General features: G+C 40.3%; 1 protein-coding gene across 12 annotated transcripts in view; it reads left to right on the top strand.

Moving 5' to 3' along the window:
* The window catches only part of NLGN4X (neuroligin 4 X-linked), a 921956-nt gene that overhangs the window by 883447 nt on the left and 11926 nt on the right, over positions 1-26583 (top strand). For all 12 annotated transcript variants that reach the window (XM_079910741.1, XM_079910740.1, XM_079910739.1 and 9 more), the window contains 2 exons: positions 21028-21213; positions 25041-25830. In XM_079910741.1, the coding sequence (XP_079766867.1) occupies positions 21028-21213; positions 25041-25830 (976 nt within the window). The remainder of the gene's footprint in view (positions 1-21027; positions 21214-25040; positions 25831-26583) is intronic.

Here is a 26583-nt window from a genome sequence, read left to right as displayed (position 1 = left end):
TTCCTTCACAGCTCGATCCCATAGACCTCATACAAGTGTCTAGACGTAGACTCCCAAAGACAAATGTCAGATTCAGATGGTATCATCTGGAGGAGGGCATTAATTTTGTATCCTGCTACTTTACCAAATTCATTGATTAGCTCTACTAGTTTTCTGGTAATATTTTTTTAAATTGAAGTATAGTTGATGTACAGTGTTCTGCTAATTTCTCCTATATAGCAAAGTGACTCAGTTATACACATATATACGTGTTTTTTTTTTAACATCTTTATTGGGGTATAATTGCTTTACAATGGTGTGTTAGTTTATGCTTTATAAAAAAGTGCATCAGTTATACATACACATACGTTCCCATATCTCCTCCCTCTTGCGTCTTCCTCCCTCCCATCCTCCCTATCCCACCCATCCAGGTGGTCACAAAGCCCCGAGCTGATCTCCCTGTGCTATGCGGCTGCTTCCCACTAGCTATCTATTTTACGTTTGGTAGTGTATATATGTCCATGCCACTCTATCACTTCGTCACAGCTTACCCTTCCCCCTCCCCACATCCTCAAGTTCATTCTCTAGTGGTCTGTGTCTTTATTCCCGTCTTACCCCTAGGTTCTTCATGACATTTTTTTTTCCTTAGATTCCATATATATGTGTTAGCGTACAGTATTTGTCTTTCTCTTTCTGACTTACTTCACTCTGTATGACAGACTCTAGGACCATCCACCTCACTACAAATAACTCAATTTCGTTTCTTTTTATAGCTGAGTAATATTGCATTGTATATATGTGCCACATCTTCTTTATCCATTCATCCAATGATGGACACTTAGGTTGTTTCCATCTCCTGGCTATTGTAAATAGAGCTGCAGTGAACATTTTGGTACATGAGTCTTTTTGAATTATGGTTTTTTCAGGGTATATGCCCAGTAGTGGGATTGCTGGGTCATATGGTACTTCTATTTGTAGTTTTTTAAGGAACCTCCATACTGTTCTCCATAGTGGCTGAACCAATTCACATTCCCACCAGCAGTGCAAGAGTGTTCCCTTTTCTCCACACCCTCTCCAGCATTTATTGTTTCTAGATTTTTTGATGATGGCCATTCTGACTGGTGATGATATCTCATTGTAGTTTTGATTTGCATTTCTCTAATGATTAATGATGTTGAGCATTCTTTCATGTGTTTGTTGGCAGTCTGTATATCTTCTTTGGAGAAATATCTGTTTAGGTCTTCTGCCCATTTTTGTATTGGGTTGTTTGTTTTTTTGTTATTGAGCTGCATGAGCTGCTTGTAAATTTTGGAAATTAATCCTTTGTCAGTTGCTTCATTTGCAAATATTTTCTCCCATTCTGAGGGTTGTCTTTTGGTCTTGATTATGGTTTCCTTTGCTGTGCAAAAGCTTTGAAGTTTCATTAGGTCCCATTTGTTTATTTTTGTTTTTATTTCCATTTCTCTAGGAGGTGGGTCAAAAAGGATCTTGCTGTGATTTATGTCATAGGGTGTTCTGCCTATGTTTTCCTCTAAGAGTTTGATAGTTTCTGGCCTTACATTTAGGTCTTTAATCCATTTTGAGCTTATTTTTGTGTATGGTGTTAGGGAGTGTTCTAATCTCATGCTTTTACATGTACCTGCCCAGTTTTCCCAGCACCATTTATTGAAGAGGCTGTCCTTTTTCCACTGTACATTCCTGCCTCCTTTATCAAAGATAAGGTGACCATATGTGCGTGGGTTTATCTCTGGGATTTCTATCCTGTTCCATTGATCCATCTTTCTGTTTTTGTGCCAGTACCATACTGTCTTGATTACTGTAGCTTTGTAGTATAGTCTGAAGTCAGGGAGCCTGATTCCTCCAGCCCCGTTTTTCGTTCTCAAGATTGCTTTGGCATTTCGGGGTCTTTTATGTTTCCATACAAATTGTGAAATTTTTTGTTCCAGTTCTATGAAAAATGCCAGTGGTAGTTTGATAGGGATTGCATTGAATCTATAGATTGCTTTGGGTAGTAGAGTGATTTTCACAATGTTGATTCTTCCAATCCAAGAACATGGTATATCTCTCCATCTATTTGTATCATCTTTAATGTCTTTCATCAGTGTCTTATAATTTTCTGCATACAGGTCTTTTGTCTCCTTAGGTAGGTTTATTCCTAGATATTTTATTCTTTTTGTTGCAGTGGTAAATGGGAGTGTTTTCTTGATTTCACTTTCATATTTTTCATCATTAGTGTATAGGCATGCCAGAGATTTCTGTGCATTAATTTTGTATCCTGCTACTTTACCAAATTCATTGATTAGCTCTAGTAGTTTTCTGGTAGCATCTTTAGGATTCTCTATGTATAGTATCATGTCATCTGCAAACAGTGACAGCTTTACTTCTTCTTTTCCAATTTGGATTCCTTTTATTTCCTTTTCTTCTCTGATTGCTGTGGCTTAAAGTTCGAAAACTATGTTGAATAAGAGTGGTGAGAGTGGGCAACCTTGTCTTGTTCCTGATCTTAGTGGGAATGCTTTCAGTTTTTCACGATTGAGGACGATGTTGGCTGTGGGTTTGTCATATATGGCCTTTATCATGTTGAGGAAAGTTCCCTCTATGCCTACTTTCTGCAGGGTTTTTATCATAAATGGGTGTTGAATTTTGTCGAAAGCTTTCTCTGCGTCTATTGAGATGACCATATGGTTTTTCTCCTTCAGTTTGTTGATATGGTGTATCACATTGATTGATTTGCATATGTTGAAGAATCCTTGCATTCCTGGAATAAACCCCACTTGATCATGGTATATGATCCTTTTAATGTGCTGTTGGATTCTGTTTGCTAGTATTTTGTTGAGGATTTTTGCATCTATGTTCATCAGTGATATTGGCCTGTAGTCTTCTTTCTTTGTGACATCCTTGTCTGGTTTTGGTATCAGGGTGATGGTGGCCTTGTAGAATGAGTTTGGGAGTGTTCCTCCCTCTGCTATATTTTGGAAGAGTTTGAGAAGGATAGGTGTTAGCTCTTCTCTAAATGTTTGATAGAATTCGCCTGTGAAGCCATCTGGTCCTGGGCTTTTGTTTGTTGGAAGATTTTATATCACAGTTTCAATTTCGGTGCTTGTGATTGGTCTGTTCATATTTTCTATTTCTTCCTGATTCAGTCTTGGCAGGTTGTTCATTTCTAAGAATTTGTCCATTTCTTGCAGGTTTTCCATTTTATTGGCATAGAGTTGCTTGTTATAATCTCTCATGGTCTTTTGTATTTCTGCAGCGTTAGTTGTTACTTCTCCTTTTTCATTTCTAATTCTATTGATTTGAGTCTTCTCCCTTTTTTTCTTGATGAGTCTGGCTAATGGTTTATCAATTTTGTTTATCTTCTCAAAGAACCAGCTTTTAGTTTTATTGATCTTTGCTATTGTTTCCTTCATTTCTTTGTCATTTATTTCTGATCTGATCTTTATGATTTCTTTCCTTCTGCTAACTTTGGGGTGTTTTTTTTCTTTCTCTAATTGCTTTAGGTGCAAGGTTAGGTTGTTTATTCGAGATGTTTCCTGTTTCTTAAGGTAGAATTGTACTGCTATAAACTTCCCTCTTAGAACTGCTTTTGCTGCGTCCCGTAGGTTTTGGGTCGTCGTGTCTCCATTGTCATTAGTTTCTAGGTATTTTTTAATTTCCTCTTTGATTTCTTCCGTGATCACTTCGTTATTAAGTAGTGTACTGTTTAGCCTCCATGTGTTTGTATTTTTTGCAGATCTTTTCGTATAATTGATATCTAGTCTCATAGCATTGTGGTCAGAAAAGATAATTGATACAATTTCAATTTTCTTAAATTTACCAAGGTTTGATTTGTGACCCAAGATATGCTCTATCCTGGAGAATGTTCCATGAGCACTTGAGAAAAATGTGTATTCTGTTGTTTCTGGATGGAATGTCCTATAAATATCAATTAAGTACATCTTGTTTAATGTATCATTTAAAGCTTGTGTTTCCTTATTTATTTTCATTTTGGATGATCTGTCCATTGGTGAAAGTGGGGTGTCAAAGTCCCCTACTATGAATGTGTTACTGTCGATTTCCCCTTTTATGGCTGTTAGTATTTGCCTTATGTATTGAGGTGCTCCTATGTTGGGTGTATAAATATTTACAATTGTTATATCTTCTTCTTGGATTGATCCCTTGATCATTATATAGTGTCCTTCTTTGTCTCTTCTAATAGTCTTTATTTTAAAGTCTATTTTGTCTGATATGCGAATTGCTACTCCAGCTTTCTTTTGGTTTCCATTTGCATGAAATATCATTTTCCATCCCCTTACTTTCAGTCTGTATGTGTCTCTAGGTCTGAAATGGGTCTCTTGTAGACAGCAAATATATGGGTCTTGTTTTTGTATCCAGTCAGCCAATCTGTGTCTTTTGGTGGGAACATTTAGTCCATTTACATTTAAGGTAATTATCGATATGTATGTTCCTATTCCCATTTGCTAAATTGTTTTGGGTTCGTTATTGTAGGTCTTTTCCTTCTCTTGTGTTTCTTGCCTAGAGAAGTTCCTTTAGCATTTGTTTTAAAGCTGGTTTGGTGGTGCTGAACTCTCAGCTTTTGCTTGTCTGTAAAGGTTTTAATTTCTCCATCAAATCTGAATGAGATCCTTGCTGGGTAGAGTAATCTTGGTTGTAGGTTTTTCTCCTTCATCACTTTAAATATGTCCTGCCAGTCCCTTCTGGCTTGCAGAGTTTCTGCTGAAAGATCAGCTGTTAACCTTATGGGGATTCCCTTGTGTGTTATTTGTTGTTTTTCCCTAGCTGCTTTGAATATGTTTTCTTTGTATTTAATTTTTGACAGTTTGATTAATATGTGTCTTGCCGTGTTTCTCCTTGGATTTATCCTGTATGGGACTCTCTGCTTCCTGGACTTGATTACCTATTTCTTTTCCCATATTAGGGAAGTTTTCAACTATAATCCCTTCAAATATTTTCCCAGTCCCTTTCTTTTTCTCTTCTTCTTCTGGAACCCCTATAATTCGAATGTTGGTGCGTTTAATGTTGTCCCAGAGGTCTCTGAGACTCTCCTCAGTTCTTTTCATTCTTTTTTCTTTATTCTGCTCTGCAGTAGTTATTTCCACTATTTTATCTTCCAGGTCACTTATCTGTTCTTCTGCCTCAGTTATTCTGCTATTAATCCCATCTAGAATATTTTTAATTTCATTTATTGTGGTGTTCATCGTTGTTTGTTTCATCTTTAGTTCTTCTAGGTCCTTGTTAAATGTTTCTTGCATTTTGTCTATTCTATTTCCAAGATTTTGGATCAGCAGGAACTTTGATTCATTGCTGATTGGAAGGCATCATGGTGCAGCCACTTTGGAAGACCATTTTGTGGTTTCTTATAAAACTAATGGTATAAGAGGTCTAGCAATCATGCTCTTTGGTATTTACCCAAAGGAGATGAAGATATGTCCATCCAAAAACCTTCTGAGGAATGTTTCTAGCAGATTGATTCATAATTGCCATAACTCGGAAGCAGACAAAATGCTCTTCAGTAGGTGAATGGATAAAGAAACTGGTCCATCCGGACAATGGACTATTACTCAGCAATAAAAAGAAATGAGCTACCAAGCCATGCAAAGACATGGAGGGATCTTAAATGCCTGTGACCAAGTGAAAGAGCCAGTTCTGATAAGGATGCATATTGTAGATTTGTAATTCTGTGGACTTCTGGAAAAGGAAAAACTATAGAGACAGTAAAAAGAACAGTAGTTGACAAGGGTTGGGGGGAAGGAGCAGTGAACAGGCACAGCACAGAGGATTTTTAGGGTGCTGAGACTGCATTGTACGATACTGTAATGGCAGATCCCTGTCTTTATACATTTGTCACACCCATAGAATGTACAACACAGAGACTGACCCCTAATGTAAACCATGGGATCTGGGTGATAATGACATGTCCACAGAGGTTCATCGATTGTAACAAATGCATCATTTAGTGGGGATATTGACAAAGAGGGAGGCTGGGGGAAGGGCAGAGGGTATCTGAAAAAATCTCTGTACCTTCCTCTCAGTTTTGCGGTGAACATAAAACTGCTCTAAAAAAATAGTCTTCCAAACAGAACAACTCGTTCGTATTGCCAGAGCACAACCACTTTCTCTGAACACCAGTAAATGTACACACAGAATCACGCTGCGCCCTCCACTCTCCCTATACCTCCTGAATTTCAGAGTAGCTGCAGAAATCGATGAGTGAGCCCGGATTTCCAGATAATGAATGCAGAGGAAATCAGGGCAAGAGGCAATCACCAGTTTGTGAAACCCCAAATGAAGTCACAGATCTAGAAGATCGTCACCAAGGGGTTGTAAAATATCACTTGAAAAACTCAGTAGATATTTTTTAAATAAAAGTTGGCATTAGTCACCAGCAATCGTCAAGAACCCTTAAGATAATTAAAAAACAAGGCCATTGGTCTTGGCTAGACGTGGAAGCAACCTAAGTGTCCATCGACAGATGAATGGACAAAGAAGATGTGCTACATATATACAGTGGAATACTATTCAGCCATAAAAAAGAATGAAATCATGCCATTTGCAGCAACATGGGTGGACCTAGAGATGATCATGCTAAGTGTAGTCAGTCAGACATAGCAGCAGTATTTACAATGGCCAGGACCTGAAACCAACCTAAATGTCCATCAGCAGAGGAATGGATTAAGAGGGTGTGGTACATATACATAACGGAATATTACTCACCCATAAAAAGGAGCGAAGCTGGGTTATTTGTAGAGACGTGGATGGCCCTAGAGACTGTCATACAGAGTGAAGTAAGTCAGAAAGAGAAAAACGGTTATCGTATATTAACGCATATATGTGGAATCTAGAAGAATGGTACAGGTGATCTTATTTGCAAAACAGAAATACAGACACAGAGAACAAATGTATAGATACCAAGGAAGGGGGTGGGATGAATTGGGAGATTGGGATTGACACGTATACACTATTGATACTATGTATAAAATAGATAACTAATGAGAACCTACTGTAGAGCACAGGGAACTCTACTCAGTGCTCTGTGGTGACCTAAATGGGAAGGAAATCCAAAAAGAGGGGATATATGTATACATAGAGCTGATTCATTGTGCTGTACAGTAGAAACTAACACAGCATTGTAAAGCAACTACACTCCAATAAAAATTAATTTAAAAAAATCTCTACCGCTGGGGATTAGGCACGAGCATTTCTTAAAAGATCTCTAGATGTTTAACACGGGCAGGGAGGGTAGAGAAGAAAAATCATTTAACTCAGTTTACCAGGTACCCAATATGGAGCCAGGGCAAGGAGGGTGATTACAGAAAATCTAGATGAGAATCAGCTAGTTTTCTTATAAAAATAACTCATTATTAATCAACTGGTCGGTGTTACCCTAGGCTTTTAAAATAATATGAGGGTTTACCCACAGACCTAACTCAAGAAGCCAGAAATATTGGTAATTGAAAGAAACACAAATAAAATGAATTTGTTAATTATAAGGTGTTTTGGGTAAAAATGTTAGGCGTTATTTGAAGTTTCTATTTAAACGTGATGGTCAATTAAATTTTTTTTTCGATTTTATTCCTTCCCTTGAAAGCATTTCAGTGTGTAAGAGTGTAGAATGTAGCTATGGGAAAAAAATGTAATGGGATCGACATAATGGGATCTTTCTTGGAAACTGAACATTGTGCCACATTTCAGTGTCATGCTTTTGAAAATTAGCCGCCATGATTCCACATTCAGCAAATTGCTGTGGATAGAGAAACATCTTGGCTGACCCAAGACCTCACTAGGTTGGGGAATAGTAGTTGCTTTTTAAACCAATCTTGGATAATTAGACGAAAAGTATTCCGTTTTCCATCATTTGCTGTTTTCTCTCTTAAAGTAAACGCATTTCACAGTTGCTTGACTTACGTAAATGTAGATTACAAAACAACGTCCACAGTAACAACAAAATAATGTGAAGGGGTCGGACAAGTTGAGTGCTTCGGTGGACGTTTTGAAGGACTCTTCATTGGAGAAATGGATGTTCAGATCTCTTAGCCAGCAAGGGCGTGTTACGGAACCAAAATTGAGTCCACTTGCCTGACATGCAGTAAAGCCCGTCTACTGACACCAGGTTGCGGTGAAGGAAAGTACATTGTTTGTTGCAGGTGCCAAGCAAGGATGGGCATCTCATGCTCAAAAGACCTGAACTCCCTGGTGGATTTTAGACAAGGCTTTCTTTTTATCAATTTTTACTGGAGTATAGTTGCTTTACAATGTTATGTTAGTTTCTACTGTATAGCAAAGTGAATCAGCTATACATATACATATAGCCCCTCCTTTTTAGATTCCCTTCCCATTGAGGTCACCACAGAGCATTGAGTAGAGCTCTCTGTGCTATACAGTAGGTTCTCATTAGTTATCTGTTTTATACATAGTAGTGTATATAGAATCAGTCCAATCTCCCAATTCATCCTGCCCCCCTTCCCCCCTCCCTTAGTATCCATAAGTTTGTTCCCTACGTCTCTGTCTCTATTTCTGCTTTGCAGATAAGTTGGTCTGTACCATTTTTCTAGGTTCCACATATAAGCAATATTATACGATATTTGTTTTTCTCTTTCTGACTTACTTCACTCTGTATAACAGTCTCTAGGTCCGTCCACGTCTCCGCCAATGACACTATTTCGTTCCTTTTTATGGCTGAGTAATATTCCATTGTATGTATGCACCACATCTTCTTTATCCACTCCTCCGCTGATGGACATTTAGGTTGCTTCCATGTCCTGGCTATTGTAAATAGAGAAGGCTTTTTAAAGGCAGCATTAGAAGTGTGGGTTGCAGAGTATGTGATCAGCTTGTGCACAATTCTCTGATTGGTTGACAGTGAGGTAACAGGGTGATGTTTCAGAAATCTCAATCGTCAACCCTCTGGTTCCAGCGGGTCTGGGGTCTGCGTGCTGGTGGCATCATGCAGTGAACTTCTTCCGCCTGGTGGAGGTTTCAGTATCTGCAAAACAGCTCAAAGGACGTGGCTCAGAATATGATCTGTAGTCCTTGAGGAACCAAAGGTCCTTGACTTTGTGTAATGGCTAAACTATTATTATTTTTTTGTCTTGCTTGACTGTTTTCCTTTGTTTCTATATTTTCTCACTTCTCTGATTAAAGTTGCTCTTTGAAGGCCTAGGAGGCTAACGCTTTTTTGCAAATAAGAGGCAGGGGATATCAGGGAGGGATCTGTCCCTGGGCAGGTCCCACAAGGTCCTGCTGGGTTTCAGCCGGTAGTGGTGTCTCAGACTGATTTGCTGCTATAATAAAATACCACAGACTGGGTGACTTATAAACAAGAGACATGTATTTCCCATAGTTCTGGAGGCCGGGAAATGTGGGTTCCAGAGTGGTCGAGTTCTGGGGACGAGGGAGGACCCTCTCTCCGGGTGCAGACTGCCGACTTCTTGAAGTCGTATCCTCGCATGGCTAGTTCTCTGGGGTGTCTTTTATAAGGGCGTAAATCCCATTCATGGGGGCTCCAACCTCACGACCTCATCATCTCCCAAAGACCCTACCACTTAATACCATCACATTGGGGGTTAAGATTTCAACATATGCATTTGAGGGGAACAAAAAGATCCATTCCATCATTGCAGGTGGGAATGGTAGGGGGTGGCATTGGTCATTAATAGAGATATCACACCTACTTAAGCAGACTTAGCCCAATGTGTAGGTAACACATCTTATGGACACGTGACTCCGTGGGACCTACTGCCTCATAGTTAGAGAGTTTCTCTTTGGGATGATGAAAAGTTTAGCAGAAAGGCAGTGGTGGTGGTTGAACATCCTTGTGAATGTAATTAATCCCATTGAATTGGACACTTAGAAATGATTAGAACATCAAAATGTATAGGGATACACACACACATATGTGTGTATGTTCACTTGATTTCACTCAATTTAAGGACTGTTTGAGGAGGCAACATCAGAATATAGTACCCCATGCATTTTTTTCCCAAAAATGAGAGTCCAGATTCCATCTAGAGACGCAAAAGGAACAGAGACTTCCTGGTACTTGAGTTGAGCATAAAATTGGTCACAACTTCTGGCAGATGAAGCAAAAAGGAAAGAGAGAGAGACATGCTCGGTTCCAGGATTTTTGTGTCTGGGTAGAGAGAACTTTTCCCTTTTCTTCCTGCCTCTTCATGAAGAGCAGTTATAGGGTTGCTGATAAAAGAGGAGGCGGTGAGGGAAGGTTCCATGCCCTTTTTTCTTGCCGAGGCTGGCAGGTTCACAGGTGACATTAAAAATAACATTCCAAAGTTTGCAGTGACCTCCCTGACCAGAGACTCTGCCCCTTATATTGTGACTGCCAACACTCTTGAACCTAGAAAAAACGAAAGGAGAGGAAACATTTTCTCCATTAAGCTTCAGCGAGAAAATTCCCTCCAGAAGCATTTTAGACTTCTGACCTCCAAAACTGTAAGATAAGAAATATGTGTGTAGGGAGTTCCCTGATGGTCCAGCGGTTAAGACTGCACGCTTCCACTGCAGGGGGCACAGGTTTGATCCCTGGTCGGGGAACTAAGATCCCACGTGGCGCGGCCAAAAAATAATTAAAAATCATATTTTAAAATGAAAAATAAATTTAAGAAAGAAGATAATAAAAAAAGACGTGTGTGTATTAAACCACTAGGTTGGTGGCAATTTGTTACAGCAGCAATAGGAGACTCATACTACACACATTATTTAGTTTTTTTTTATGTTCTATCTACACACAGTAGAATATGAGTTTCAGGTGGTCAAAGATCTAGTTTTATCCCCTTCATAAATGGTGGCTTTCTCTTCACCATAAGGCCAAGCAGTGCCTGGAATATTCCAGACACCCATGAAGTTCTGTTGAATGAACTGTCAGTTAACCCCATGTGCTTGTTAATATTTAATCTGTATTACATTTTGATTATCTTAAAATCTGTACTTTTCCCACCGTCGACTCCAGTTCTGGTTCTGCTTTTGCTTTTCGGCCACTGCAAGGTCGATGATCATTTGTTGAACCCAAGGGTCATGGTCAATATTTAATGGACCAAAGGTGGCTCTTTGTGCCTTCTGTGTATGAGAGAGTTGACGTTTTTGACTCTGGAGAACTGCTTTGTTGAAGCACAAGTTTGTGAGGTATAAAAAGTTCTTAAATAGAAAAGTGGCACAGTTAGAGTTGTTTAACATCTAATCTGTAAGAACAGAGAGTTATCTTCTTCTTGAGATGAATTTGCCCATATCGGTGTTGTTCTGTGACCCATTTAGTGTTTTTTGTTATGTTACTTCTTTCAGGGAGGAGGCTTAATTCCTAACATCCAAATTTCTCAGTAAAGCCTTGCCTGCATCTCCGTGTGCCCCTAGGAAGGAGTTATCAAAAATGACAATGGCAGTTATAACAATAAATATTCGTACAGTAAGAGAGACAGTGGGATTTTGTAACTGCTCACAAATCGAAAGTCTGTCCTGTTTCGTGGACACAGAATTGCAAAATCTCATCTCAAGCACTTGGTGAAATCCTCTTCCAATTTGAAAGCATTCCGTTTCAAAATTAGCTACCGTTTGGGGTCTTGTAAGAAGAAAAGGTACTTTAATGGGGCTTAGAAGAGGCGTCCCAGGTATGCATTGTGGTCAAGGACAACAGGAGTTTGAGAGTCATGGGCATGTGAACCAGCCATCCTTGGAAAGAAAAATAGCAGAAATGTCCCCAAAGCACTGATATTAGGAGAGTTATAATATATAGTAACTGAGAACAAGGCAAAGAGCATGGTCAAAGCATTCAACTAAAGGGACAGTTTTCGTGTGTGATACGTGGACGGTAGATACACACTCATTGCTGGGAAATATCACCTTCTTTCTTCAATAACCTTTCCGAACTGAAACTAAACATTCTATTGGGATTTTAGCTCTTTTATAGGTCATTCTATTCACTTGTTGCTAAGGTGTTATACCCTCTAAGATCGTCCCAGTGGTTTTCTTAATTAAAACAGTCTTCTCTTTTTTTCTACAATGTTGTATTAGTTTCAGGTGTACAGCAAAGTGATTCAGTTACATATTCAGTTACATATTCTTTTCCATTATAGGTTATTACAAGGCATTGAGTAGAGTTCCCTGTGCTATACAGTAGGACCTGTTGTTTATCTATTTTATATATAATAGTGTGTGTATGTTAATCCCAAACCCCTAATTTATCTCCACCCCCCTTTCCCCTTTGGTAACTATAAGTTTGTTATGTATGTTTGTGAGTTTATTTCTGTTTTGTAAATAAATGCTTTTGTATCCGTTTTTTTACATTCCACATATAAGTGATATCATATGATATTTGTCTTTGTCTGACTTATGTCACTCAGTATGATCATCTCTAGGTCCATCCATGTTGCTTTAAGTGGCATTATTTCATTCTTTTATATGGGTGAGTAGTATTCCATTGTATATCTATACCACATCTTCTTTATCCATTCTCCCAAGGCAATAGAAATAAAAACAAAAGTAAACAAATGGGACCTAAGCAGACTTTTGCCCAGCAAAGGAAACCATCAACAAACAGTCTTCTTAATCATCTTCCAAGTTTCCCAGAGAAAACCAGCGTTGGAAAGCTTGGGAATATTTCTGGACACAGAAAACGTTATGTGAGTTAGTAGACATCGCTGACGTTTGTTAGAGATGAAAATGAATGTGTGGTTTCTTATTACATTCAGTTGTTGTGATCATGTTATGGATAAATGAGAACAAATCTGGTTAATTCTTGTCTGCCCACAGACGGTATCCAACAGTAAATACTAGGAAACCCCACTACCATCATGCTTGTTTTGCAATTGAGGATAGAACAGAAGAGCCTACTTTAAATTTGTTCACTTTAAGAGGAATTATCCAAATCATGTTTCACATTTGTCCCATAGAGGTGTATGTCATCTTCTTTTTCTTAAATGCAATTTACAGTGCCCTGAATACCATATAGGTACGAAATATATATCTTATGTATGTTTCATAAATATATTGTGTTGGCAGAAAGTATGACTTTCAATCCTAATAGGTTTTAAAATATTCTTATTAAAAACAAATGGAAGCTCACAAATGGAAAAAAAGATTTTGTGTAAGTTTTTAAAGTATCTATGGAAATCCACTCTAGTGTATCATCGTCCCTCAACTTTCAGCACATTACTTGGGTCATTGTGGTATATCATAAATGTTGTTTGAATAAGCAACTCCATAATTTTCCCAGCATGAATAAACCCGCGATATATATTTTGCATTGCCTTTCTCTTTAGACTTTAAGCACCTCATTAAAACTCAGTAAACAGACTGTAAAGAAATATCTGTCACCTTCACGCACAATTATTCACCAGCCACATTTGCAGTCAGAGAGCGCGTGAGGTTGATCATCTGCATAATCTTAAAGACAAAGTCTAAGTAGACCAGTAATCCATGTTCCCTACGGACCCATTTTATCTATCAACAGACGCCTCTCCTCACTTGCTATATGTAGGTGAAACAGAAATAAATGGCAGTGTTTCTCGTATCAAGGAAATCAGCCTAGCTGGTGACCGTTTTTAAACACACACTGTCCATCAGACACAGTGCAGTTAGTTCCCCAAGCTATGTTATGTGCTGGACACTTGCTCTTCTCCATTCCACAGCTGAGAAGAATGAAGCTTTGAGATCTTTTATTTTTTTTCAATATTTTTTATTGAAGAATAGTTGATTTACAGTGTGTTAATTTCTGCTGCACAGCAAAACGATTCAGTTATACACACATAGACATTCTTTTTCATATTCTTTTCCATGATGGTTTATCACAGGGTATTGAATATAGTTCCCTGTGCTGTACAGTAGGACCTTGTTGTTTATCCATCCTATATATACTAGTTTGCATCTGCTAACCCCAAACTCCCAATCCATCCCTCCCCCACCCCCTCCCCCTTGGCAACCACAAGTCTGTTCTCTGTGTCTGTGAGTCTGTTTCTGTTTTGTAAATATATTCATTTGTGTCATATTTTAGATTCCACAAATAAATGATATCATATGGTATTTGTCTTTCTCTGTCTGACTTACTTCACTTAGTATGATCATCTCTAGGTCCGTCCATGATGTTTCAAATGGCATTATTTCCTTCTTCTTTATGGCTGAGTAGTAGTATCCCGTTGTATACATGTACCTCATCTTCTTTATCCATTCATCTGTCGATGGACACTTAGGTTGCTTCCATCTCTTGGCTATTGTAAATAGTGCTGCAGTGAACATTGGGGTGCATGTATCTTTTTGAATTATGGTTTTGTCTGGATATATGCCCAGGAGTGGGATTGCTGGATCATATGGTAGCTCTGTCTTTAGTTTTCTGAGGAACGTCCATACTGTTTTCCACAGTGGCTGCACCAACTTACATTCCCGCCAACAGTGCAGGAGGGTTCCCTTTTCTCCACACCCTCTCCAGCATTTATTGTTTTAGACTTTTTGATGATGGCCATTCTGACTGGTGTGAGGTGATACCTCATTGTAGTTTTGATTTGTATTTCTCTAATGATTAGTGATGTTGAACACCTTTTCATGTGCTTCTTGGCCATCTGTATGTCTTCTTTGGACAAATGTCTGTTTAGGTCTGCTGCCCATTTTTTGACTGGGTTGTTTGTTTTTTGTTGTTGTTGAGTTGTATGAGCTGTTTGTTTACCTTGGAAATTAAGCTCCTTGTCAGTCACATCATTTGCCAATATTTTCTCCCATTCTGTAAGTTATCAAACTTGCAAGTTTTTGCACGGTAAAGGAAACCATAAGCAAAATGAAAAGGGCTCTGAAATCTTGCGTAATATGCCCGAGGCTTTCCTGTAGACTCAAATCCGAGGCTGACTTGACTGATTCCAGTACAAGCAATAACCGGGCTACGGACCTGCGGGCAGATACCCTTCCTATAGAGTGGTCAGTTCTATCATAGAAGCTCACTTAAAGCAATTTACTGACTTGAGAGAATTGAGACCCTTAGGAAAATGTTGAAAAGGGACCCGCATTGGTGGAGGGAAAGAGAGAAAATGGCAGTGCCTGTATCTGCAGGTGATTCCTGCCTAAGGGGTTGGACCAGGGAGGTGACAGAGCTGCTCTCCGGGTGGCACTGTACCCCATGGGCAAATAGTGGGGTTGGATGTGAAGCCACATCTACAGGAGGAAGACAGCTTTCAGGATCCCAGCAGTCCTGTAAAGAACATCCTAGGAAGAGATGGAGAAGAGTGAATATACAAAGGCAAAGAGAGATAGAAAGGCCGGGCATATCCCAGGGGGCAGTTGCGTGTAATGTGGTAGATTTGTAGGCTAAAGGGCGTGTGTACAGCATGTCCAGAGATGTAGAGATGGGACCACAGGGAATGGCCCTGGATATCCCACTAATGCATTTGACTTTAAAACAAGCTTGCTCTGTGTGTGTGTGTGTGTGTGTGTGTGTGTGTGTGTGTGTGATTGCTAAAAAAGCAGTTACAAGTTGGAAGAAAAAGCACACACATTTAAAATTAAGTGTGAAAATCCCCTGAAGCTGCCTTCCTATAGAGAAATGCTATGAACTGCTTGATTTCCTTTCGGAGTTTGTAGTTCACACACCCATTTGATGATGTTCATAAAAATCGGATCATAAGACCCAGTATTCAGCACCTCACGGTTTTCTGTGAAGAGAACTCGGATGTGGTTCTGTGTTTACACATTTAAATACTCTGTATCATGTTATACACACAAAGAACCTCCCGTTATATGGATTCAGCCAACAGAATTCCTGCAACAGATCTCCTATTCATGGACGTTGAGATTCCTGTCATCCTTATTTTCAAAATTATAATCAATAAGAATTGATTGGATTCCTACATGACTATTTCTTTTTGTAGATCCTTGCATGACTTATTTCTGTACCTCCAGATAGAGATGTTTTATAGAAAAAGCATTTATGGAAATAGAACTGGTGGGTCAAAGGGGTTCAGATTTCCATTTTCATGAGTTTTGTCAATTTGTATGCGTTGGGGAGCGCCATGATTAGATTGATACTGTAGAAGTGCACTGGAAGCAGCAAGGTTGAGGCAATGAACTGGAGCTCTTATCTCGGACACTGCGGGTGCAGAATCCCAGGAGTGAGGAGGTATGTGAGCTATTCAAGAAATCAGACCAAAAGGATCTGGGAGCCAGTAGAGCTTGAGTCATCAACAAATCTGGAGAAATGATCAAGGATCAGGTTATTTTTTTATTATCATTATTTTGTTTTTTTGTGGTACACGGGCCTCTCACTGTTGTGGCCTCTCCCGTTGCGGAGCACAGGCTCCGGACGCGCAGGCTCAGCGGCCATGACCCACGGGCCCAGCCGCTCCGCGGCATGTGGGATCTTCCCGGACCGGGGCACGAACCCATGTCCCCTGCATCGGCAGGCGGACTCTCAACCACTGCGCCACCAGGGAAGCCCCAAGGATGAGGTTTTGAACCAAAAAGAATCTAAAGTTGGTTCAAAGGGGGTTTGGTTCCAGACTGGCTGTTGCCAGATTTTCATCATCATGAAACACGTTTACCAATTTCTTCACCTTTTCATTGGCGTTGTGTAATAAACAGACTGTTTATCACTTTGTATTTTGTTTCCAGAATCTAACTGGTTTTACTTTTATGAATCCATATAATTTCAACTAAAGTACTTTAAGACCTCTGTGCAGCCTCATTCTAAATCATTCTGTGGGGATAGAATATACTTTATGAAAACAGCGCAGGGAATCCCACTAATAACATCGTGGGCCCCAGGTTTGGAAACCTATGCTGTAGAAATCATGGGTCCTTCATAAGCGTGTTCGATTTATTCTGCTGACGTTGGAGATAGCTCTGTGTGATACTGAGCTGATGATGAGATACCATAGAAGCAGCATCAGTTATGACTCGTGTCATTTTTAAGTAGGATGAAAACTAAAAACAGACACGATTTCAATTAGCTTTGCCTACCACGCCTGCAGAGTTTGAATGTATACCCCCCTTCCCTCTCATCCTATCCTTTAGAATCTGTGCCCTTTTGTTAAGTCATAAATGGTTTTCCAATAAGAAAACTTCCCTTTCGCCTTGTAATAAACGTACCCAGGGGGTAATTTCCTGTAAACATCCAAGAGTATAGATGTGCATTTATTGGCCTGTTTTTCACATTTCTACCTCTGCTGTAATTCTCATGACACAGGTTTCTGTTTGGGCTCATTTGTGTGACCTAAAGTAAATCCTGTCTCTTCTCATTGAAACAATTTCATTTAAACATTTGCTTTTACTCCATTAAATTAAATATTGTGTGTACGAATACACACACACACTCTCTCAAAGACACACGCACACTCAAATACACACACACATATATGTGTGTATGTATATATATGTGTGTGTATGTGTGTGTGTGTATATATATATATATGTCTGCACACATATATATACAAATATGAGGGAGGGATTCTGATATAATAAAGGCTAGTGATTTGCTGTATTTTGCAAATGCTCCTGCTACTGCAAAGGAACCAAATAATCAAAATAGGTCATTATGCAAACGTATACATATATATGCACGCATACATAGAATTCTTTTAGAAATATAGTTGAGACCCTAGATTAATTCTGCGAATTACAGGTGAATACATACCCTGAAAACATAAAAGATATTTTTCTATATTCACTTAGTAATTATTGTCTGTGTAATGGTCATCCAAAAAATGCCTACTGTGCTTATGTAATGAATTATTTCCTAAGAGATAAAGTCCTTTGTGGCGTTAAAGTCATGTTAAAACGAACCAAAATCCAGGCACATCTGACCCCTCTGGGTTTCTCACTGTTGACCTGAAGTGGACGGAAAACCACGTGGCCCGGAATCATTCCCCTAATCCCCTGCAATTCAGATGAACGAGAACCATTTAGATCATGTTTAGCTATGTTAAAACCCTGAAACTTTCTATTCTAGAGCAATATTAAGACCAAATACAGCGTACGTTATATTCATTTCATTCAACCTGCAGGTGGGAAATGGGATTTGGGGTTTTTAAGCATCTTTTCCATGAACCAAGTTTTAAAATAGCCACTCAGCACATCCCGTGTATTTGTGTGTGATTTTGTTCCTTCCACTACTTTGAATGAAACTCAGCATCAATCTCGTCATTAATCTGTGTGAATTCAAATGGTCTCCTTTGTGCGTCTCTTTCGTTGTTCAGTTGTGTGTGGGGAGTGGTAACGGCTTACTGCTTTACAAGCTTCAGTTCAGAGACAGTAAATCTCAAAAACCAATGTTTCGTCAGCTGAAATGCTGAGAGGATTTGGGGTCCAAGAATGTTTGTCCATGAAAGGAGCTGTTTGTTTAAAATCACTGGCGTCAGCCAGTCAAAGAAAGTTATCTGCTCATCTGGGAAACTGACTTCTGCGGACGCTCGATGTTTGGTAATGTGTGTGTTTGTTTCCCAGTTGATGCGCTGCTATCATGTTGTTGTTCATACAGTCCCACGCTAGGAAACCCACACACATCCTCTGTCTGGGTTATATCGAACACCGTGTTTTGACAGTCAGAAATGGAAAGGAATATGCTGTCATAGGGAACATAAAATGACTTGCATTCATTCTGTCCCTGCAGTGGGGACTCTGACCTGCTTGTCATTTCAATTTTTAAAAAGAACCAAAAAAAAAAAAAAAAAAAAAAGCAATCCCTGGATGTTGCAATAAATGAAGATTCCACGGCAGACGCTATGGAAACACCAGCTTCCAAAAAACCCACGTTCCTTTGCTCAAGTTCAGAGACACATGGAGAGCTGTTTCCCTCAGGACTTTTGAAAGGCGAGCAGAATTGCCAAGATCAAGGCTTTCCATGGGCGGCTCTTAGGAGAAGTCAGATTTGCCAGGGTACGGAAGATTAATGAGCCCGCCGTTGGAGAGGTTTTACAAGTCATGTATTCCTGGGGACGGAGGGGCTCTGATTTCATAAAGCCTCGCGATTTACCATCTGTTGCAATTCCTCCCCATAAACAGTAACCGACTAGGTCATTCCGTGAGAGCAGAGAGTAGGAGGGAGGTGGGCAGAGGAGGGATGAGTTAAAAACAGAACAGTTCTGCCAGAAAATTCCTGGAGCCTTTAGAAATGAACCACCTCTTTCCTGAATGTGGGAAGAGAGGCTTGTCTTACGGTTCTTACACGGCACCCAGGCTGCCATTATAAGCCCGTTCGGTCCATAAAGTTGGGTGAAAGAGGCTTTTCTCCCAAGCAGGGTGTGATTCATTTTATGAGAAAGAATGTAAAACGTAAGAGGGATGAATGTGGAGGCCGCATAACATTTCACGGGCATGAAACACTAATTAGTAATTGCTCATTAAACAAGGAGGGCCTGGAAACATCTGAACACCGCCTCTCATCATAGCTAATCTCACATCCCTCCCCAGGAACCTAGGAGGGGAGTGGGTTTGTGCGATGTGCCCTAAGTGTACAACCTGGCAGTTGTCATCTTGCATCTACATGTAGGGCTGGGCCACCGTGAGTCCCGATTATTGTGATTTTAGCATAACAGCAGCAATCACCCTTCTGGCCGCTTTCTTTTGAACCAGACCATTTCTACTCCCCTCCTGGCTCCCATCCCCCGTTTCCCACAAGTACTCAGGCAGGCTCTGGAAGGGAAGCCTCATTCTCCGCAGTAGGTGTAAGATCTCATCCTTTATGATTTTGTTTTAGGTTTTGGGAAGCTGGTACTCCGAGGGCCTCTTGAATTGCTGTCAGCTTTGCTCAGGGATGTGTTTGAAGGCATCGGTTCTCATTTCTGTTATTTTAGGGCTTGGATCAGTCTGTCTTCATAGAAACACCACGGCTGCTTTCCATGGTGATTGAATAAGCATTCGTTGAAACGGGTGAACGTCATGACCCTTGGAATAAAGACATGGTGCAGAAAGGGAAAATATCATAATTGGGGATCTGGTGTAGGGGCACGTAGGAATGGGAAGTGGGGGAAAAAAAAAAAACTTTTTATGACTTTTTTTTTTCCCCAGAAGGCTTATTCAAGACAGATTTGGACATAAAGTTGGGTTAAAGTTTGTGCAGGTATTTAAGCTTGGAGGATGCTTTATAAAATATTCATAGTTTTGAATCTGAGTGGGAGAGTGTCTCTTCCACACAAATGCCTTCAAACATCAGAGGAAGACAGAATTTCCAGGTCAAGATCTTTTTGCAGTGTGAGAGGAACAGGGAATGAGATAGATCTCGAAAACTGATCACTTTGCCACAATTAAATGCCCGTATTGCCTTATCTGCAGCTTTTGAAAAAAGGAAGAATTTAGAATCTGATGCCTTGAGTGAGATCTAATTGCTTAATTTACAGAATCCTCCTATTTTTTAAAATGAAATGTACCAGCCCATGCTATTTCGGGGACAGTTGGGGAGATTTGAATATGCACTGGCTTTTGGCTGAAATTAAAGAATTATAAGTTTCTGCATGTAACTGTGATATCTTCCTTATATAGAAAAATAGAGATGCATCCTAAACGATTTAAGTGTGGCATGACATGATGGGTATAATTTACTTTGAAATTTAAGCATTAAAAGGAGTTAAATGAAAATATTATTGAGGAATTCAATGGGGAAAAGCAAACCTATACTGGTTTTATATACAGCGCACACAGTGTTATACACAGATGCCAACACACACACTGTTTTGCCCTGAAAAACTTCTTTTAGGAGTCTTTTTTGTTTTCCCAAGGAAAACCAACATAGACACAGGAGTGATAACTTAAATCTAGTAAAGTGTATAGGTTTCTGATATTGTCGTGTATTGTAAATATTTTAGATTCATTTCGCCTTAATATGTTAACCCCATACAGACCCCCAGATGAGACACTTTATTATAGTGTCAGAAGAAACAAAAACCATTGTAACTCTTATTTACATAATATACTCCTTTCTGCCGTGGAAAAGGTGCTACACTGTTGCTTCTCATTTATAGGAAGGAAAAGTAAAGAATGAACAAAGTAAACCGTGGAATGTCTTTCCAATAGCAGCGATGCTGACGTATATTTTGTAGGTGACAACCCCAAATATCCTGTGTTCTTTCGCAGGGTTTTTAAGTACCGGCGACCAGGCGGCCAAAGGCAACTACGGGCTCCTGGATCAGATCCAAGCATTACGTTGGATTGAGGAGAATGTCGGGGCCTTCGGTGGGGATCCCAAGAGAGTGACCATCTTCGGCTCCGGCGCGGGTGCTTCTTGTGTCAGCCTCTTGACCTTGTCTCACTATTCAGAAGGTAAGAAAAGCATCCCCACAGTGCGCAGGGAACCCTGGGACCCAGAAATGAACCCATATTGAATTCTTATTCAAGGTGCATACAGGGTGGCCATAGTCTCTATTGAAACCTCCACAGAAAATCCCCCAAATGACATGCGTGCTCATGCTCTTCTCTTAACTCAGCTTGCTTTCTGATGTTTTTAAATTGAGGTATGATTGACATACACCATTAGATCAGTTTCAGGTGTACAACATAACCGTTCGCTATTGGTATACAGTGCAAAACGATCACCACGGGAAGTCCAGTTAACACCTGTCACCATTTAGTTACAAATTTTTTTCCTTCTGATGAGAATTTTAAGATCTCCTCTCCTAGCCACTTTTAAGTACGCAATACAGTATCATTAACTGTCCTAACGATATACTTTTCTCACTTAGACTTCTGGCAAAGAGCGTTGCTTACAATAATTGGAGGCAAATGACTTCTTTAGAAATGCCTACACCCTGCTTTTGCCTGTCTGAGTTTATTTGGACAACTTTAAATTTTATTAACTACAATTTTCATCTTGGGAGAAGAAATAGGAAAGGGAATCAGTATGTGGACGGTGGTTACAGATTTTTAGATTTCGTGATCAACAAAGCTTGTAGCCATATGGTTATAAAGTCACGTCTTTGATGCAAACTAATTCAGGTTGATGCCCTCTGGTCCATTGGTGATGGAGGTTCCCAGCAATATCAGATGAGAGATTTTTAAAAGAAAAATCAACAGAAATTGGGGGCAGTGGGCCTGGAGGCACCTTAATAACTTCCTGGCTCTGCCTTCAAAAATGGAACAAAAATAAAAACAAAACAAGAAAATGCAGCCCTGGGGCACTTTGGCAAGTACACGTGAATATTCATAACAACAGTCTAAATCGTCAAGGTCGTGTTATGTTCCCTTCTGTGTCATTGGTTGGTTTAAGGATTTACCACATCTATTTGAACCATTTTTATGAAAAGCACCTGAAACTTTAAAGGAATTATTTTTCTTTAAAGAGTCTTATATTATCTTTCTTTAAAGTACCCTAAACATGTTAAAAAAAAAAAAAAAGGAAGTATCATCGTGCCGTATGACAGCATCCCATTTTTTTCCTCTCTTCCTACACTATCATGGACAAGTTGCTGACTCTTTCTGATTGCTTCATTAGCAAGATATGATTGACGATGATTTTTAAGTCTTGTGAAGTGTGAATTTCTTGATTCTTTATTTCGTAATGGCTGAGGAGAGGTAGAATGAAAAGCTTATGTTTGTATTAACACTTTATTAAAAAAGGAAAAAGCGAGTAAATTAGATCATTAGTGATAACGATTCCTATAGCGTTTTAGAAAATACCTGTATTTTCCCATTTCTCAATGGATATAATCATGATTCTCCCTTTACAATAGTCAGGACCAACTCTAGCAGTAATCAAACACATGTCAGCCAAAACTAATGGGGGAAGAGTGTTAATTCCTTAAATCAATAGATCAGAAATGAATATGGCGATGCTTTGCATCATTTCTGCAAAGTAACTCTCTAAAATCAACCCAGCAATAGAATCAAGAATTAATGAACACACCCAGACTGTTGGCCTTAGGAATTTCACTTGTCGTGATATAACTTAATGAAGTCAACATACACATGGGAAAAAGGTGTTTTCATGGAGTTTTTTACCACAGCATTCTCATAGCAAAGAATGAAAGGAAAAGCTACAAGACCAGAAAGGCAAGAACATTGTGAGTGACACGTGCATTTACTCGAAGGAACAATAATTTGTTTTAAGAATTGTGCTTAAGATATGCATTAACCTGGGAGGCATGATATGAAGAGCTCATTCAGCAAACCATCACCTTGGCCGGGTACCACATTCCCTTTTGACCCCGTCATGGACAGGGATGCCATTCCAAGCAACTCTCAGATCCTGATGGAGCAGGGGGGAGTTCCTTAATTATGACATCAGTATACTATGCAGATATGGGACACGGTTATACACAACAGACCAAAGGGAGGGAAGGCACCAAGAAGGAATGATACTAAAAATATTAAAGCATCTCCTATTTTATAGTATGAATTATAGGTGACTTTTTCTTTAATTTTTCAAGTTTTATCCCAGGTTGTATTACTTGCCTACCAAAACATACATACACACACACACGCGCATACACACACACACACACACACACACACATATACACATACATATACATGGCTACCTCAGTCACGGCCAACAGTTATGACACAGAGAGAAAATGTGTAACTTCCAGCAACATTTTTCTAATTCTGGTTGTCTTCATTTATGAATCTTTTAATAGATCCAATATGGACATCATTTCCTTAAGGTGCTTTAAAACATTCACCTTGAGAGCCAGACACACAAGTCAGTACTCGCACGTTTCCAATGGAATGGTAAACATTGGGAAATTGGCCCCAAGGGAGCTAGATGATGTGTGTCGGGCAAAGCCAGATCGTTTTAAGCAGCTCATTCTTGTGTGTCATCAGCAGGCAATCCTCTAGTCTTCAGAATCCCATCCTCCTGATTGCAGTCATGTTTCCTTCATCCCTGATTGCTTGTATGGCCTTAAACATCGACAGGGCACGGATTTCTGGACTCCCCGCTGAATGCTTTTATTCTCCCAGTGACTTACGAGGCGTCAGAGCTAGATCATGCTGGAGTTCAAGGAAGCGGCAGGAAGAGATAAGGAATAGAACACCATGATCTTATGGCCTTCCGTCTCATACTGGAGCAGTTAAAAATAGACTTTTGGGGCTTCCCTGGTGGCGCAGTGGTTGAGAGTCCGCCTGCCGATGCAGGGGACACGGGTTTGTGCCCCGGTCCCGGAAGATCCCACATGCTGCGGAGCGGCTGGGCCCATGAGCCATGGCCGCTGAGCCTGAGCTCCGCAACGGGAAAGGCCACAACAGTGAGAGGCCCGCTTACCGCAAAAAAAAAAAAAAAAAATAGACTTATTTACTTCTGGACATCCACATACTAGACTGATCAGATAGGAAATTTTAAGCTACACAGAATTTTACTCATGAAACAGCCCAAGATTTTCCCAGTTTCTCACCAAGCAGACACGTTTAAAATGTGGCAGAACGAATTGTACAAAAGTCTGGGCTCTGAGTGGATGCAACTTTGAAATTAATGATTTTTGGGGGAAAAAAAGATACATTTTAGCGGGGCATGCAAGGGGAGATTTCTTTAGGAATAGCTAATTTAATGAATTCATTTTAATTGCATATTTTTAGCACCTTCGGTCTATGGAGCGTGGAAATAAAAGTGCATTCCAGAATTTATACTCTGAAACCGATTTCAGTGGCTCTTCCCCCTCTAATAAAGCGGTACCTGGTTTTGCCAGTAAGGGGAAACAGCCTTTGACCTCTTATGGCCACAAAGCCTATTTTTAGAGGCTGGGGGGTTGTGATGACTCTGAGACTCTTCATTTACGCATTCTGGGGGTGGAGACACTAATATTACACAAAATTGGGGAAGGAGAAAGAGGTGGTGTTTTTAGCACTGCAGCTAAAGTGTAAACGCAGTTTCGTTTTCTAAACTCTCTGTGTGTGTGTGTGTGTGTGTGTGTGTGTGTGCGTGTGTGTGTGTGTGCGTGTGTGTGTCTGAGAGCATCCTATAAGACCACTGTCCAGCAGGTGGGGGAGGGGGAAGACGAGATAGAAATGAGAGGAAGAGATGCCGAGTGCGCTGAATGCTGCAGTATCCAGAAATTCACATGCCCGAGAGACAATCAGAGCCTTCTTTGCCGAGTAAAAGCTGCTTTTCTGTCCTGCGGGTTTTCATTTGCATGTCCACAATTTTGCACCTGCAGGTCTCTTCCAGAAGGCCATCATCCAGAGCGGGACCGCCCTGTCCAGCTGGGCCGTGAACTACCAGCCTGCCAAGTACACTCGGATATTGGCAGATAAAGTCGGCTGCAACATGCTGGATACCACGGATATGGTGGAATGCCTTCGGAATAAGAACTACAAAGAGCTCATTCAGCAGACCATCACCCCGGCCACGTACCACATCTCCTTCGGGCCCGTCATTGACGGGGATGTCATCCCCGACGACCCTCAGATCCTGATGGAGCAGGGGGAATTCCTTAACTATGACATCATGCTCGGGGTCAACCAGGGGGAGGGGCTGAAGTTCGTGGACGGCGTCGTGGATAACGAGGATGGTGTGACGCCCAACGATTTTGACTTCTTGGTGTCCAACTTCGTGGACAACCTTTACGGCTACCCGGAGGGGAAGGACACCTTGCGGGAGACCATCAAGTTCATGTACACGGACTGGGCAGATAAGGAGAACCCCGAGACGCGGCGGAAAACCTTGGTGGCTCTGTTCACCGACCACCAGTGGGTGGCCCCCGCCGTGGCCACCGCAGACCTGCACGCACAGTACGGCTCACCCACCTACTTCTACGCCTTCTACCACCACTGCCAAAGCGAGATGAAGCCCAGCTGGGCGGACTCAGCCCACGGCGACGAAGTCCCCTATGTCTTTGGGATCCCCATGATTGGCCCTACCGAGCTCTTCAGCTGCAACTTCTCCAAGAATGATGTCATGCTCAGCGCGGTGGTCATGACGTACTGGACGAACTTCGCCAAAACCGGGTATGTTCTTCTCCCCATCAGGGTATTGTTTGTCTGGTTCCTCCGCGTAAGTGTGGTTCCCACGACTGGCTAGACTGCGGCGTGCAGGCATCCACACACAGTAACAGAAGTAGTCATTTTTCCCCCCAACATCTAGGGAGACCTCATTTTTTCTCTACCCCTGAATTGTTTTCTATCAAGTCAGATTTTCGCTAAGGCGCTAGATGCATATTGAGAATTCTACACTTGCTACTGGGGTCAGATTTCGATATATTTGCCTATTCTATGGGCAACTGATCTGGAGTTTCAAATCTAGGTAGGACCTTGTCTTGTCTGGTCGATAATAGGGTTATCAAAATACATGTGCCAGATGGAATGCATAGCAAGGAATGAAATAAATCTCATAATAAATATATAGGAATACTGTATGTGTATATAGTATATATATTCTATATGTATATGCACATGTAATAACTCCTAATCTCATAACTGTAGAGAAATCCCGTGTGTGTGTATGTTAGATATATATGTGCATGTGTATCTATGTACATGCATAGGATTTCTCCATTGTTGTGAGATTGATTTTCTATATATGCATATGCACACAAAATATATTTATTTTGTTTATATATAAATATTGACACGTGTTTATTTCATTAATATAAATTTCATACATGTGTGTATATTTAGCTGTATATCCATCTATAGACACATATAGAAATCTCATTGGCTAAATAAAGTAGGAAGTATACAGGCGTTACATATATAACAGGG

The sequence above is a fragment of the Stenella coeruleoalba genome (assembly GCF_951394435.1).
Source record: "Stenella coeruleoalba genome assembly, chromosome: X".
Lineage (NCBI taxonomy): Eukaryota > Metazoa > Chordata > Mammalia > Artiodactyla > Delphinidae > Stenella > Stenella coeruleoalba.
This window is presented reverse-complemented; position numbering and strand designations above follow the sequence as displayed.